Raw genomic sequence first — 15,250 nt, forward strand, 5'->3', positions numbered from 1 at the left:
CACCCGCGTGGCCCTTCCGACGGCAGGAGCCCGGCAGCCCAGGGCGTAGGGACGGCGCCTGGGTTGGCGATAAAATTGGGGGGAGGGCGCGATTAATCTCGTGGATTTGACTTCGTCTGTGATCACCTTTCCTGGACAGGGCGCGGAAAATGGGGTGTTAGGGTTAAATTGTCCTAAGGAGCGCCCACACCTGCTTTCAGACTGGGGTCGTTTTGTTGCCACTTTACAGATGAACCAACTGAGCGGTCAAGGAGCCTGCTGGACTTCACCCATCCCAAAATGGCTAAGCTGCGATTCACAGCCGGTTTGGACTGACTCCAGAGCCTCAGCTGCTTTATCTCAGGGAGAATTGCCAGTGTAGACACTGAAAGCCTCCTTTGGGCAGGCAGGGCTGCCTGTGGCGCTCAGGATGGACCCCCAGGGCATCTCAGAGGATGAGTTAACCCGGGGAGGGTCCGAGGGGGCAAGTAGATGGTGGTGCAACCAGTATGTGGGTTTAGGGGGCTGGGGCTGGGCCCCAGGGGCCACCTGGGTGGAAACTTCCGGTAGAAAGTTGGGGAGAGAGCGAAGACGACTGTGAACTTGGGGTCATTGGCAGGAATGTGCAGGTGCCACGGCAGAGGAGGAGGTGGGGGAGGAGCAGGACCCTGAGGTTGGGAGGAGGGGGTGAGGAGTGGTGGAAGAGAGGGAAGCAGCAGTCACAGAGGTAGGGGGACCCAAGGACCCAGGGAAGAAAGGAGGTCCAGGGGCTAATGCTACACTGCCTGCTCTGAGCTTCCTGTGTTCCCATAGTCAGGGCCGTCCTCCTGAGGGGTAATTAGGACTGAACCACCAAAGATGTCTGGGGCTAAGGACAGAGCAGGGGGCGGTGCACCGGGTAGGGGAGGGGACATAGCTGCAGAGGGGCCCCTATTGCTCAGGCGGAGTTCAGACCCCTTGGACACCGGGACGGGGACCGGACAAGCATTGCTTGGGTGGGGCACCTGAGGCTCAGGATGCTAGAAAGCTCACCCGAGCGTGGCCTTGGACTTGGGTGGAGTGAGATGTGGTGCAGGGGCTGGTGGGTCAGAGGCCCTACTGGAGAGAAATTCCAGAGTATAGACGCAGCACAAGAACAAGGCCTGTGTGAGGAGGGCACGTGGGTGTGATCACAGAAACCAGGCCTCGGGAAAGTCCCACGCAGACAGGCACATATGTTTATTTGCAACCTGTCTTTATTTTCCTATGGACTTCTAGCTCATGCCCTTTCTCGGTCCTGTGATCAGCGTGACAGTTTTATTTTTATTTTTTAAATGTTTATTTTCGAGAGAGAGAGAGAGAGACAAAGTGTTAGTGGGGTAGGGCAGAGAGAGGGGGACACACAGAATTGGAAGCAGGCTCCAGGCTCTGAGCTGTCAGCACAGAGCCCAACACGGGGCTCGATCCCACGAACCGTGAGATCATGACCTGAGCTGAAGTCGGATGCTTACCTGACTGGGCCACCCAGGCACCCTGGGGTGACAGTTTTTAAAGAGCACCCACTTAAGAGTAAATGACTTGCTTAAGAGTAAATGAAGCTGCTAAAGCAGAGAGGGACCGCTGGGGCTCCGGGAAGAGCCACGTAACCTCCCGCAGGCTCCAGACCTATCGGGAATACGTTTCTGGTGGGGGAAATGCATCGTGTGTGGCAGCCTAAGGCGGCATTTAATTTTCCAGCCTTCGCAAGGCTGAGTGTGGAGCTGGCTCTGTGTAAACGCCCGTTTCCTGCATGCAGCCAGGTGACTCCAGCTGCTGGCTTCTGACTGGCCTTGTGGGCGAGTGGCCGGGAGGAGGCCCAGGCTGTGCCGGGGCAGCTTCCTCTTGAGCTTCTGACGTCCTGTCGCGGTGGGATCCCCCTTCTCTCCCTGCACCTGCGGCAGGGCCTGGGCACAGAGCAGGTGCTCCGTGAGGGTCTGTTGGATGAAGGCAGGGAAGAATGCTACTTAGGGAGCAGTTATGGGCTGTGTCACCTCACTGAGCCCTCCCAACCACCCCCGGAGGTTGCTGTTGCTAGCCCATTTTACAGATGGGGAAGCCCAGGCTCAGAGAGTGCTTTGTTGCAGAACATGTAGCCAGGGAGCACCTGAGCCAGGATGCAGCCTGGGGTGCCTGGCCATAGAGCACACGTATTGGACTGACTACTGCTTGGGCTGACATGGCCTCAGTGACACTGACTCATTCTCCTCCCAGGCCCTCACTCTGTCTTTCTAGGCTCAGATGGGTGGGAGGCTGGAGTGGAGTAAGGTCTAGGGTTGTTAAAAAACCAGAGTTTTGAATGGCTGTGCCTAGATAATGCTGCCAGGAGAGAACATGGTCTAATCCTGTGTGATTGTCAGCAGGTTATTCACCCTCCCTCTGTACTTCAATTACCTTGTCTGGAGCCAGCAACCTGTCCTCATAAGAAGTTGGCACAGAGAGGGCTCTCCCCATCCCAGGCTAATAGTCATTGTAAGGCACGGTGACATCTTGTCACTCATGACATCTTGCACAGACTCACGAATTGGCTTGCGTTGGGCTGTCAAGATTGCAAGTGTTTTGGGGTGCTGGGAAGGGCTGGAGAAGAGGTACACGGTGCTGTATACAGCACGTGGCTCCTGGCCGTGCCCTCAGCAGGCTGAGTGGTGGTGTCTGGCTGGGGCAGGAGGGTGGTGTCTCCTTGGAGGGTAACTGGGCTGACTTTGTGCTCCCCGTTCTTGGCTGGAATGTGTGAAGGAGGACATGGAATGCCCGCGTCCCCCACCCTTTGCCCTCTTGCAGGGAGCCCAGGCGGGTTGCAGGCCTTCTCCAGGACTGGGTGCGGGGGAGGTGCTCTGGAAGCCTCCCAGAGTCGCTGGGAAACAACAGCTCTCTTTATCCAGCACTTGGCCTGCCCGGCCCTGCGCTCAACAAGCCGTATGCCCTGGGTTCTCCACTACGCCTGTTACTCTGGCACACCTCTTTGCAGATGGGGAAATGAGGCCCAGAGAAGCCGGCGCCCTTTTCCAGCTCCCCCAGCTGGTGTCTGGGGCCATGAGGATTCCAGCATGGAGGGGGGATTCCAGAGCCCCCTCCTGGGTCCTTGCGTCCTGCAGGGGACAGCTGGCATTTCTCTGATGGTGACATGGTTCGGCTATTGGGCCATTTGCACATCTGCTCATTCCTCTGTCTTAGGCCAGTGTTGTCTGTGGTCCTGAGCAGGGTGGCCTGGGGATGTGGTCACAGGAGTGCTCTGGGGGTGCTACTGCCCCCAAGACTTGGGCTGGGACAGCCAGTGGGTGTGACAGGTAGGTGGTCACCCCTCACATCCCACCTTCCTGTGCCAAGGCTTGTGCAAGGTATGTTCGTAGGGGACAGATGGTAAAATCCTCGGCCTGAGGCCCCCAAGTCGCAGCCAGGGAACTAGACATAGCCCGGTTAAAGACCAGCCACCCTCTGGCTACGGGACTGTGTGAAGATGAACAGGGAGGTGGGTTGTGGCCAGCCGCCAGGGGTGGTGTCTGTTAGGGTCCTGGTCAGAACGTAGTCACAGTGAAACGAATGGCAGAGGAGAGTTTAACAGAAGACAGGGAGGGATGGTTGAAGGCTGGTAAAGTGGTCTAGTGGCAGGCGGCTGGGGGCGGGAGTTGGATCCCTGGAGGCCAGAGGCAAGGGGCTTCGAGAGGCGCTGGGGTCGTGCAGGCGCTCACTGGGTTGCGGCCCAGGGCTCTGCATTTAAGCAGCAATCCCAAAGCCTGGGGCTGGACTCGAATCCTTGCTTTGGCTTCATCTTCTGGGTCCTCTGGGGGAATTCCAGAGCCAGAGTCACAGGATTTCCTGTTGATTTCTCACTTCTCCAAGGTCTTGTGCACAGCCCGCAGTTGGAACTTCCCTCCCCCGCCCCACCACCTTGGGCGTGTGTCGTGGGAAGATGAAGCGGCTAGGTTCGCAGTGTTTTCCAGCGGGAGAAGGGGCCCGTGTTGATGAAGTCCAGCCTAGCCCTCCATGGGCTTAGGCAGTCGGTCCCCTGCCTTCTGGCCCACCTCCTGGAGTCCTCAGGGGGTTGGGCAGGATGCATGGCGTGTGCTGGGGGCTGCGGGCTGCTGTAGGAAGACCCTCTCTTGCACCCCTGCCCGACTCTTCCTGCCACTGTCCTGCTTCCTTGCCCCTGTGGCCAGTATGTGACAAGGTAGCTTTGGTGCCCCAGACACAGCCAAGGGCCGGCTAAGTCATAGGATCCAGTACGCCTGGCAAGGCTTATGGAAGAGTCCTTCGGCCCTGCCCCTGCTCTGTGCGTTCTCCAAGCTGAGTAGCTGCTAGCAATCCCCGTTAGACCCACGGTTCACAGCCCGCACCCCCTGGCAGGCAGAGCCCTCCCCGGCCTCCTGGGCTCATCCTGTTTGGGGAGCCCTCCTCCCTATGATCCGTAGCTCAATGTCCCCGAAACAGCGTCACTCACGTGAGAATTCTCATAATACTGTGTCAGCAAGACAGGGGTGGGCGTCATACCCCGGAGGCAGGACAGGCTGGAAGGATGTCCGCAAGAGCATTGAGCTTGTGTCCGGCCACCCGCTGTGCATACCTGACTTTGCCAGCTGGTTGTCTCTGTCCTTGCTGGGCCCACCCATCCTGCGTTGGCCAGATGTCCAGGCAGCCACCACCAATTTGTCAGAGTTCACACTTGAGACAAAACCTGTTTGCTACCCTTATAGCAAAAGTCACGGGCATCCAGGTGTCAGAAAGGCGTAGAGGCTGTCAGTCTGGCACAGCTCCTCCTGGCCACGCCCCAGGGCCCCTCAGCACACAGTTTGGATTCCACTCCTTCTAGAAGGAGGCAAGCCTGACACTTACAGCAGGGAAACCCTCGCNCTAGCCGCCCTCTGCCAAGGACAGCGGCTTTCCTCACCCGGGAAGGCGCAGGCCTCCGGGCTTGCAGGTCTCGGCCCCTTCCCAGTGCTGACCTTCCCCTTCCCTCTCCGGCTTCCAGCAACATGTCCAACGCCCTGGCCAATGCGGTTTGCCAACGCTGCCAGGCCCGCTTCGCCCCTGCCGAGCGGATCGTTAACAGCAACGGAGAGCTGTACCACGAGCACTGCTTCGTGTGCGCCCAGTGCTTCCGGCCCTTCCCCGAGGGGCTCTTCTACGAGGTGAGGACGCCCCCGGGTCCCTGCGCTGGATGGCCTTCTTCGAGCCTGAGCCCCGAAGCAGCTCAGAGGCTGCCTTCTGGGAGCCTGTGCCCAGCCCTAGTCCTGTCCAGTCGTGCCTGGCCTTGAGCTTGCCCCGCTGTGGGCACATCCCAACCCCCTCCACCCCCCACCCCGGTGGCTGTGGGTGCTGAGGGTCACCACTCACCCAGCCTCCTCTGGGTACACTCTGGGAGGCCATGGCATGCAAACACCCTGCCCTGCGGGCACATACCCTCCTTTGGGATCAGATCCAAACACGATCAATGTATGACATATCAGATAGTACTCAGTGCTCTGGTTATAAAGAATCTTGGGGTAAGGAGGGCGGGTGGTGAGGGAAGGTCGTGTTTCAGCAGACCTGAATGAGGTAAAGGAGCTGTGCACACATCTGTAGGAAGAGCACTCATCAGAGAGCTCAGCAAGTGCAAAGGCCCTGAGGTCAGAGTATGCAGGGTATTTGGGGCACAGGAGGAGGCAGCCTATCTGACGTCTAAAAAGGACCACTGTCCTTGCTGTGCTGAGGAGAAACTAATTGGGGGCAGGGACATGAAGCTACAGAACACGTAGGACCAGAAGTTGAATTATTGAAAGAGTCCAGATCAAGTGAAAAGATCTAGACTGGGCCACACTGGCTCTTAAAGGACATTGTTTATATTTTCAATAATCTTGCAAGGTAGTGGATAAATGCAACTTTTTCAAAAAATGTTTATTTATTTACTTTGAAAGAGGGAGAGCATGCACCCATGAGCAGGGGAAGGGCAGAGAGAGAGAGGAAAAGACAGAATCCCAAGCAGGCTCTGCACTGTCAGCACAGAGCCTGACACAGGGCTCAAACTCATGAACCGTGAGATCATGACATGAGCCAAAATCAAGAGTCAGACTCTTAACTGACTGAGCCATCCAGGCGCCCCTAAACACAACTCTTAGTAAAAATTAAATTACTGGGGCACCTGGGTGGCTCAGTCGGTTAAGCGTCCAACTTTGGTTCAGGTCATGATCTCATGGTTCGTGGGTTCAAGGCCTGCGTCGGGTTCTGTGCTGACAGCTCAGAGCCTGGAGCCTGTTTTGGATTCTGTGACCTCTCTCTCTGACCACCCTCCCCCTCTCCGCTCATGCTTTGTCTTTGTCTCAAAAATAAATACAACATTTAAAGAAACTAAGAAAATTAAATTATATACATGTATAGGAGATAAAATTTTATTAAAAACAAAGGTAACACATACTCAGAACTCACCACTTCCTAGTTATTTTATTACATGTTACTGTCACCTGTGCCTTTGAGGTTATTTGTCTACTGATCTTGCTGGTGGAAAGAGTCCCGCGATGCTACTGCGCATGTGTTAACTCCACACTGATCTCATGTTGGTAGCTTGACATTTGTCCATGATGGAAATATTTACACCATAGAAATGGTCAAACTCTGCAGACCAGACCCCATCTCCCAAAGGGCTGGTTGGTAAACATGTACCCCAGGTGGTTGCAGTGGAGGTGGGGACCAGGGGCCAGAGGCTGCAGAGACATCAAAGGTACAGCTGACTGGACTGGCAGGGGAAGGGGTTCAAGAGCGCCTCTGGCGGTGGGGGAGGAGCTGTTCCTCGTGGCGCCTTCCAGTCTCCTGGGAAAGGCTGGCCCACTGTAGAGGCAGTGGGAGGGAGGCAGAGCTCCGAGAGCAGTGGCCATGTGTCTAGAACAGAGCCTGGCACACAGTAGGCGATCAGGAAATATTTGTTGCTGAATGAATTTTACGCCTGCCACCTCTACAAGCCACTGGCTAGGGCTATATCCAGTCACAGCCTAGTAAGAAACTCATTTCAGAAAAGAAGGCAAACCAGGTTAAAAAAAAAAAAAAAAGAAATTGTCAAGGGAGGAGAAAGCAGAGACAGGGTCTGGCCACATTTGGGGCCAGAGCTGGGCTGTCATTGCCGAGGCAGACGGGGGCAATGGCTGGTGGCTCCTGCTGGCTGCAGGACTTAGGGTGCCCCTCAGGCCCCATGTTTTCCTGTGTCTATCCTGCTGTGTCTCCTCTCTGGGTCTCTTGTGGCCTCTGGGGGAAATGGACTTCTCACACAGAGAAAACATGCAGGAAATAGGGCCAAGTGACATTTATAAATCAGACTTGATCCCAGCCCTCGGCTCCCTCCCACGACCAAGGTCTTGTGGAAACAGCAGCAGCCCTTTGAGGACCAGCCTTGCCCAGTTCCCAGGTTCTGTGCCACCCCTCACTTACCCTCCACTCTGCCCTGTTGAATGCGCCAGTTCCCTCCATCTCCAGGCCTTGCCCCTGCTGCTCCCTCCCTCCAGAATGCCCTCCTTTCAGCACCCCCACCCCTGCGGGTCTTTCAGCTCCTTACCATCTCCTCCAGGAAGCCTCCTCCTCCACCCCCACACTGCTTCCTGTGGTGGTAGCAATTGCACAAGTCAGGATGCTTGTCCAGCCTGCCCGAGGGTGGGTCCTGACCCAACAGAGACCAGCCAGCTTGGGGAGAATGATGGGGTTTGCTTGAACTTTCCCTGCTGGCCCATTTGCAGTTCGAAGGCCGGAAGTACTGCGAACACGACTTCCAGATGCTCTTTGCTCCATGCTGTGGCTCCTGCGGTAAGAGGGGTGCAGCACACCTGGGTGGGGCAGGTGGACCTGAGCACAGGTGCTCCTCCCTGACCGCCCTGCACCCTGCCTCCATGAGCGCTAGTTGTCTGCAGGCATCACCTTTCCAGGCTCTGGGAGGGAAGCTGGGGACCAGCCAGTCTCAGGGGAGCACGACGTCCATCAGGCGTAGGCAGGGCTTGGGAGGGGGCTGCGGAGTGGGGGTGAGGCGCATGCCTGCCCTGGCAAGAAGGGACCCATCTCTTCCAGGTGAGTTTATCATCGGCCGCGTCATCAAGGCCATGAACAACAACTGGCACCCTGGGTGCTTCCGCTGCGAGCTGTGCGACATCGAGCTGGCTGACCTGGGCTTCGTGAAGAACGCGGGCAGGTGAGGCGGGCCAGCCCAGACACCACTCACCACCTGCCCCAGGTGGTGTGGCCTGTGCCCGTGCGCTGTGTCCCCTGGTTTACAGGGGCATGCTGGGGCTGGGGCTGGAGAGAGTAGGGGGCGACGAGGCAGGGCCTGCCCAGGCCTGGGGGTGCTTCCGGAGCAGCCGACAATAGGCAGAAAGGAGGAAGGTGGTGGAAGCAGGAGCCATCACATGCAGTGGCTGGGTGAGGAGCTTTGGGCTGTCACTGCTGCCTGGCAAGCCCATGCCGCTGACCCCGAATGTCTACCTCCTTCTGTGTACTCAGGGCTGAATGTCGCTGGAGAGAAATCACACAACCACGGGGCCCAAATTTACTCTTACATTCAGATTTCTTGACTTGGGAGATCAAGTTCCCACCTTCCAGGAAGCCTGGCTCTGTTCTCCCCCAGCTGTCTCTGCACCCTCCCGAGGGGGAGGGGAAGGGGGAGGCTCCCCCCTCTCCCTGCACCTGTGCATCTCCTATCTCAGCGCCCCTCCCTGTCCTGGCTCCTCCCCCCTCAGTCTCCCAAGGGGCTGTGGGCTTCAGTCTTCGCTTTCCCCCAGAGCTGTCCTCCAGCTCTAGCCGGCCCCTGCTGGCCCCTCCCGCTGCCCCCTCCCACTGCCCCCCACGCCCCCCACTGTCCGTCTGGCCAGGCCTCTCAGCAGGCTCCCTCAGCATCTCCTCCCTGCTGGAATGCCTCCCCTCTGGGTTCGGGACCTGTGTCTCATGCCTTCCTTCTGCCTCATGGCTGCAACGCTCCCTCTACTCTTCTGACTTCCCTCCTCCCACCGGCCTCTCCATGGCGCCTCTTTTGGGGCTCGGCGCATGGCCCTCGTGTCTGTCCAAAGGCCGCGAATGGCATGCAGTGCTGGACAACTGAGATGCACACCACAGCGCCCCTGTCCCTCACATTCTCAGCTGCCCACGCACCAACCTCTTGGTGTCCGCCAAGTCTCCCAAATGCAACAGGCCCCTCCAAACGCTGGTGTCTCCTCCCCGTGCACCCACCCCAGCTGTCTCTGACTCCCCCACCCTCTCCTGCCTGAGTACCTGTCCCCCTCCGTCCTCTGCCGCCGCTCGCTCTGGGGCCACCTGTAGTGATGTCCCCTGTTTGCGGCCCCTGTTCCCAATGTTGGTGTCTGCAGAGCACTTAGCAGGAGTGTCACGGGGGTCCCCTGCTGATCCGGGGTCCTCGCCCACCAGGTGTGGGCCCGAGCGCGTCCTCTCTCTGAGCTACAGCGCACACTGAGCCCTGTGCCACAGGACGGGCTGGGGAGGCCCGGAGAGGCTGGGCATGCTCAGGGAAGTAAAGCACTGCTGTAAAGGAAGTGTGGCCCCCGTGCAGACCCTCCAGGCCGGACCAGAGCCTCAGCGTCCACGTGGGCCAGGCCCGCGGGGGGCTTTCAGAACCAGGGGCAGAGAAGCGCGTGCTGCCTGGCCACTCCTGCCTTCACTTCCGCTTTGCCACCCTGGGGTCGAAGGGAGGAGGCATTCCGGAAGGGACTTTTGTTGACCCAGCACAGTGACCTTCAGAATCTTAAAGGACGCTGATGTTTACGTGTGGCACAAATAGGGACCCGCAAGGGTGGTAGGGGCCGTGCTCTGGAGGAAACGGCTCCCAGGCTGGCCCACTGAAGCGAGTGGAGCCCCTTGGGGGGAGCAGGGCTAAGGGCACACCTGCTGGTCTGGGTTAGTGGGAGCAAGGGTCACGTGCCAGGTGCCGGCTCCCTGCTGGTGGTGTCCTCGAGCTGTGACTGTACCCATGCTGTGTGCTGGCCCAGGACCCAAATGGGACCGGGCAGCTGCCCAGGGGCTCTGGGATCGCCAGGCCACGTGCAGGTCTGCATGCGGGTCACAGCGGGAGGGGTCAGGAGCCTGGCACTGTGCTGCTGGCCCCACAGGCCACATTTGTTGGATCCTGCCTGGTGGCCAGCCTGAAATGTACTCACAACACTCAGTTATGAGTTAACAGTCCCTGTCCCCTAAACGTAGGGATCACCTGGCAAAGGTGACACCCAGGGAACTCAAAGCACCATGTGCTTCAAAGGAAACATCTGCCCACCCCTCCTTCCCCCTCCCCCAGGAGTCCTGCACCCCCTTCTCCTGAGTCGCTCACAGCTGCCTTCTGGGCTCTCTGTAGAGTTTTGCTGCTGTTTCTTGTGGGAGGGAGGCTGGGAGTCTAGCCAGCAGCCCTTGGGAAAGAAGGATGCTCATGGTCCAAGAGCTGTTCCTCCGGCCTCCTCGCCACGGGCTGAAGTCATTTAGTGTCTAGTAACTTAGGTGAGTAGGCTCAACACGGCCTCGGCCATAGGGGTGGCCCACTGGTCCTGCTGGGGTTTGCATGTCAGGTAAGACAGAACTGGTGCTGGGTGCCGAGTTTCCCCCTTGGGGAGAGCGGCAGCGACCCGCTAGGGAGCAGGTGGACCTCTCCTTCACGAGTCTGGGTGGCTTGCGCCCTGATGCAGGGGTCCCCCTGAGGACAGACTGGACTGGGCCCAGGCGCGGCGTCCTGGGGCTCACAGCTCTGACCTGGCACTCAGGGAGCTCTCGTTGGTTTTCCCCTCAAAGCTGGGGGGTGGCCCGGAGAGCCTTTTGCCACAGATCAAGTTACACAGGGCATCCCGGAACTTCTCGGCCACGAAGAAGTACATGACCGGGTCGAGTGCCCCGTTGAGGCTGGTGAGGCAGGAGGTGATGCGGTTTCCAAGGGCCAGGATGCGCTGGGCAGCGCAGGAGGTGCCACTGCCATGGGAGTGCAGCACGTAGACTGAGCGGTGCACGTGGTAGGGCACGAAGCAGACCAGGAAGATGGCCAGCACCATGGCGATCATGCGGACCGCCTTGTTCTTGAGGCGCTTCTCCACGCGCGGGCCCTGCCGCAGGCTGCGGATGATCAGCAGGTAGCAGGTGACGGTGGTGACAAACGGGAAGGTGAAGGCCACGGCCAGAGACACGAAGGCGTGGTGGGAGGCCTTCTCCCGATACAGCTGCAGGCAGACGACTGTGTGGTTGGTCTGCACGGTCTGTGGGCTCACCAGCAGCGGGGCCATGGCCACAGCCACCACCACCCAGAGGAAGGCACAGGCCAGGTGTGCGTAGAGGGGTTTGCGGAGCTTGAGGGACTTGACGGGGTGCACGATGGCCAGGAAGCGGTCAGCGCTGATGCAGGTGAGGAAGTAGATGCTGGCGTACATGTTGAGGTAGAAGAGGAAGCCGGTGAGGCGGCACGGGATTTCCCCGAACGGCCAGTGGTTCCCAGAGAAGTGGTAGACGAGGCGGGTGGGCAGGACCAGCACACAGGACAAGTCGGCCACGGCCAGGTGCATCAAGAAGACGTTGGCAGGGGTACCTGACTTGTGGTCCCATATGAAAAGCCACAGGGCCAGGGCGTTGCCAACAAAAGCCAGGATGAAGTCCAGGAGGTAGAAGGAGGCGAAGAGGACGTTCTCGAGCGGCGTCTCCTGGCCACATTGCTGTGCGGTGGCCAGGGAGGAGTTGGCGGTCACACCCGGGGAGGCCACCTCCAGGCCATTCATGCTTCAGCCGGAAACAGAGCTGGGGGACGAGCCTGGAGGGGGCAAGCAGACAGGTTCCAGAGCCTGGGCCCTCGAAGCGTCTTAGCTCAGCCCTGCCCTGGGGACTACAAAGGGCACCCCTGTGTCCGCCCGGGGGCGGGTGGTGTCAGAGGATTTCTGAAGCTCAGCGAAAAGCAAGAAGGAAGCCAGGGCCGGAGCTTGCCGAGCTGCTGCTGGGGCTGCCTCCCCGCTGCCCACCCGTGTCCTCACAGGGCACGTGAGAGCCTGGACCCAGGGCCGTGGGTCCTGGAAATCCACTCTCAGACCAGGGTGTGGGCTCAACACCGCAGGGAGACTGGACAGCGAATCCCACCTGTTGGGGGCCCTGGGACGGAGGGAGGGGCCCCGCAGTTTCCTCTGTGCTCCCCAGGGGTGATTCCTGAGTGGCCCGGGGTCATGCATGGGAACCTTGAGCTCACTCCCAGTGCGTGGGTGGGTAGATCTCCTATTTCTTTTTTTTTTCTTTTAACTTTTTTAATTTATTTTGAGAGAGACAGACAGATAGACAGACACAGGGTTCAAACCCACAAGCCGTGAGATCATGACCTGAGCCAAAACCAAGAGTCGGATGCTTAAGTGTCAAGCCCCGCAGGCACCCCCAGGTCACCTGTTTCTGAGAGCCTGCTGCCTGGGCCTGGCCAGTTCCTCTTCAGCCCCACCCTTGCCGGGTGAACCCTGCTCACCCCAAGTCCTGGGACCCTTCCTGGCCATCTCGTGGCACTTCTCACGACTAGTGCCAAGTGTGTCGTTGCCTTATGCTTCTCCGTGCTGGCCCCTGACCACAACTGCCCCAGCACCAGCCGCCCAGGAGGGCCCCACCAGGGATTCAGTGATGGGCAGTTCTGGGAGGTCAGAGGCCTGCTCTCTGCCAGCCCCGAAGGTGCCGTCCAGGCCTGCATCCCAAGGTCTCTCAAGCTTTCTGGACTCTGCCTACCAGATCCATTTTGGACATCCTCACGGGTGGAGGCCTGTAGTTTGGAAAGCCTGCCTAGGCCTGGGGGCGTGGGGGTGGGGCATCTTACCTCCTGGAGTAGTTTAACAAGCAGGAGGCTGATTCTCTACTAGGACAGCCCTGCCGTCGGCCAGCTATGTCTGGTGACCCCGTTCTGGGTGGGCCCTCTGGCTCCGTCCTGGACAGTACGGACTCCTGAGCTGATCTGGACCAACTCAAGGGATCCAAAAGGGAGAGGAAGCCCCCAAATAGCCTGCCTCCCTCACTAGCCCTGGGAATGGGGGTGTGGGCAGAAGGGGGCAGGATAGCCAGGGGAGAGCAGCTTTGGAATTTCAGCCTCGCAGCCCCTCGCCTGCACTGCAGCGTCTGGGGCTCCCCAGGAAACCCTGCTCCTGACATCCGCACTCGGGCAGGAGAGAGGACACATCCCCGCAGGCCGTGGCCATGGCAGGGCCAGGGCACTACCCTGGGTGAGCCCGGCAGTGTGAGCTGGATGGAGCAGGCCTCCCGGCCTCAACTCCCTCTCCTGATGGCCCTGGTAAGAGCTCTGGCAGGGACTGAGCTGAAGAGGGGGCGTCCCTCAGGAGGTGCCCTGGCAGCTCTGTTGGCACGGCAGCCCCCCGAGGAGGATGTGGCTGGCTGCCACCCTGGGAGTGGATGGAGAGCAGAGCATGTGGGGAGAGCCCGGCATGCTCTTCTTCAGCAGACAGAGCAGGGCAGGGGTCCAGACTGTGGGTATGCTGGGCCTCCAGCTGGGCCACGGCTGGACGCTCCCCTTCCTGCTTCATCCACCACCACTGTGGTCCTGCAGCCGCCCCCACCCCCAACACGCACAGAGGGGTGCAGGCCTACTGGCTGGGCAGGAGAGAGCCACGGGCAACGCGGTGAGGGGCAGAGAGCATCTGGCCAGTCACCATTCTCGAGTAAAGGGGGTGCTCTCCCAGTAACATCACAGGCTAGTCATTGAAGGGGTCCAGGGAGGCCCCCTTGTCCACCTGACCTCTCCTGGCTCTAGAGCAGGTCGGGATGCCCACAGTCCAGCACAGATGTTGTTTTCCTGCTGTGTCCAGGTGCCTGTGACCCGAAGGGTTGTTGCCGGGGAAGCCCTGGCTGGGGAGGGGACGGTCAGGCAGGGCACCGGTGCTGTGTCCCCTCTGCTCTGAGCTGCCCCTCACACCTGGACCCTGGCCCTCCCTGAGGGCTACTCACAGGTACCGACTACCCGCTCTGCCAGTCCAAGGAGGCAGGAGTCTGTGGCCCCTTTTATAGGTTAGGGATTAAGAAGTCAAGGCTTAAAGTGGGCTAGCTTGCCCAAGGTCATCTGGCGAGGGATAGCGGCCCCAGGGTTGGAAGTCGCATCAGAGGCACCCAGCACCTCCCGGAACACTGCCTGCCTCTGGGGGCGTCGGAGCCGGGACTGTGGCCCCAGGGCTCACACTAGAATTCTCCCCCAGGCCTCGCGGCACCTCCTTGGGGTCTGGCCCCAGGACCGCAGATGTAATTTTCGGCATCTAGTGCAAAGTGAAAATGTGGGGCTGCTTGTCCAGAAAGTAGGGGTGCAGGGTGGTGAGGGCAGAGCGTTACAGATGGGGGGGCCTGCCCGGCTGCACGGGCTGCTGCTGGCCTGCTGTGGCGCCCGGCGGGCACGTCAGCACCTGGCTTTCTGCGCCCCGCCCGTTGCCCTTGGCTCCCACCACTGCTGAATGTGCCACGTGCACAGTGCCCTTTCCGGGCTCTAAGCTCAATTTTCGAGTGCTTTTAGGCTTGTTTCTGGTTTGTTGGGGTTTCTTGACCTCTCCTGTTTTAGGGAGTTTTGATCCTGATTTTTGCAGTGTGGTCTGCAATGGGCCCCTGCGACCCTAGACATTGTAGGCCTGGACCTGGCTCGCTAGCTCCATATAGTGCTGCTCAGGGCAAAGTGGTGTGGGCACCTAGAGTGCAGGTGTGGACAGTGTGTGTCTGGGGCTCTGGGGCTGTGGGGCAAGCCTTGGGCCTCCGTGGAGGGGAGCAGTGGGCAGAGGCCCCAGGGGCCGAGGCCGTGGCGGGCGGGCGCAGCGGTGTCCTGGCACGGGCTGGCACCTCCGTCTTCTGGTTCCTGCCCGTGGTGCCATGGTGGCCCAGTGGTGGAGAGCATGGGTGCAGAGTGTGGCTGCCTGTCAGAGCAGCCGCGGGACTGTGCACGAGGCGCTCACCCTCCGTACGTCCCCCACATTGGAACAGGAGCGCCGCCCACTGGGGCTGCTGCCATCAGAGCAAGACAGCTTTCTTTATCAGAGACACAGGGGGTCCCTGCCCTCGCTCTGGGGGCCTCTGCTTGGCCCCTGGGCCGCCTGCCTGCCTGCCCCAGCCGGGCCCTGGTCCTTACCTCTCACTGCCGGGTCCAGGCGCAGGGACAGGAGGGCTGCGGGGTGGCGGGTGGGCTGTGGCCAGGGGGCAGCGGTGCGGGCGGTGGGCTCCGTGCAGCTGCGGAGGGAGGCCGGCTATTTAAGGAGAGCAGAGAGGCCGCAGCGTCCGTGGACGTGAAAGGCCGCTTCATTCCCGAGGGGGGCCTTGTGTGGTGGGCAAG

General features: G+C 59.8%; 2 protein-coding genes across 3 annotated transcripts in view; one reads left to right on the plus strand and one right to left on the minus strand.

Annotated features, from left to right (window-relative positions):
- LIMS2 (LIM zinc finger domain containing 2) overlaps positions 1-15,250 on the plus strand; it is a 45,935-nt gene that overhangs the window by 22,049 nt on the left and 8,636 nt on the right. For both annotated transcript variants that reach the window (XM_077766753.1, XM_077766752.1), the window contains exons 2-4: positions 4,961-5,120; positions 7,689-7,755; positions 8,014-8,134. In XM_077766753.1, coding sequence (XP_077622879.1) covers positions 4,965-5,120; positions 7,689-7,755; positions 8,014-8,134 — 344 coding nt within the window. In that variant the 5' untranslated portion in view covers positions 4,961-4,964. The remainder of the gene's footprint in view (positions 1-4,960; positions 5,121-7,688; positions 7,756-8,013; positions 8,135-15,250) is intronic.
- GPR17 (G protein-coupled receptor 17) lies at positions 6,343-15,241 on the minus strand. Its single transcript, XM_077766751.1, has 2 exons — positions 15,050-15,241; positions 6,343-11,725 (listed from the first exon to the last, which is right to left on the minus strand). The coding sequence occupies exon 2, from the start codon at positions 11,691-11,693 to the stop codon at positions 10,674-10,676; it is 1,020 nt and encodes a 339-aa protein (XP_077622877.1). The 5' UTR covers positions 11,694-11,725; positions 15,050-15,241; the 3' UTR covers positions 6,343-10,673.

The sequence above is a fragment of the Crocuta crocuta genome, unplaced genomic scaffold (assembly GCF_008692635.1).
Source record: "Crocuta crocuta isolate KB4526 unplaced genomic scaffold, BGI_CrCroc_1.0 scaffold5, whole genome shotgun sequence".
Classification (NCBI taxonomy): domain Eukaryota; kingdom Metazoa; phylum Chordata; class Mammalia; order Carnivora; family Hyaenidae; genus Crocuta; species Crocuta crocuta.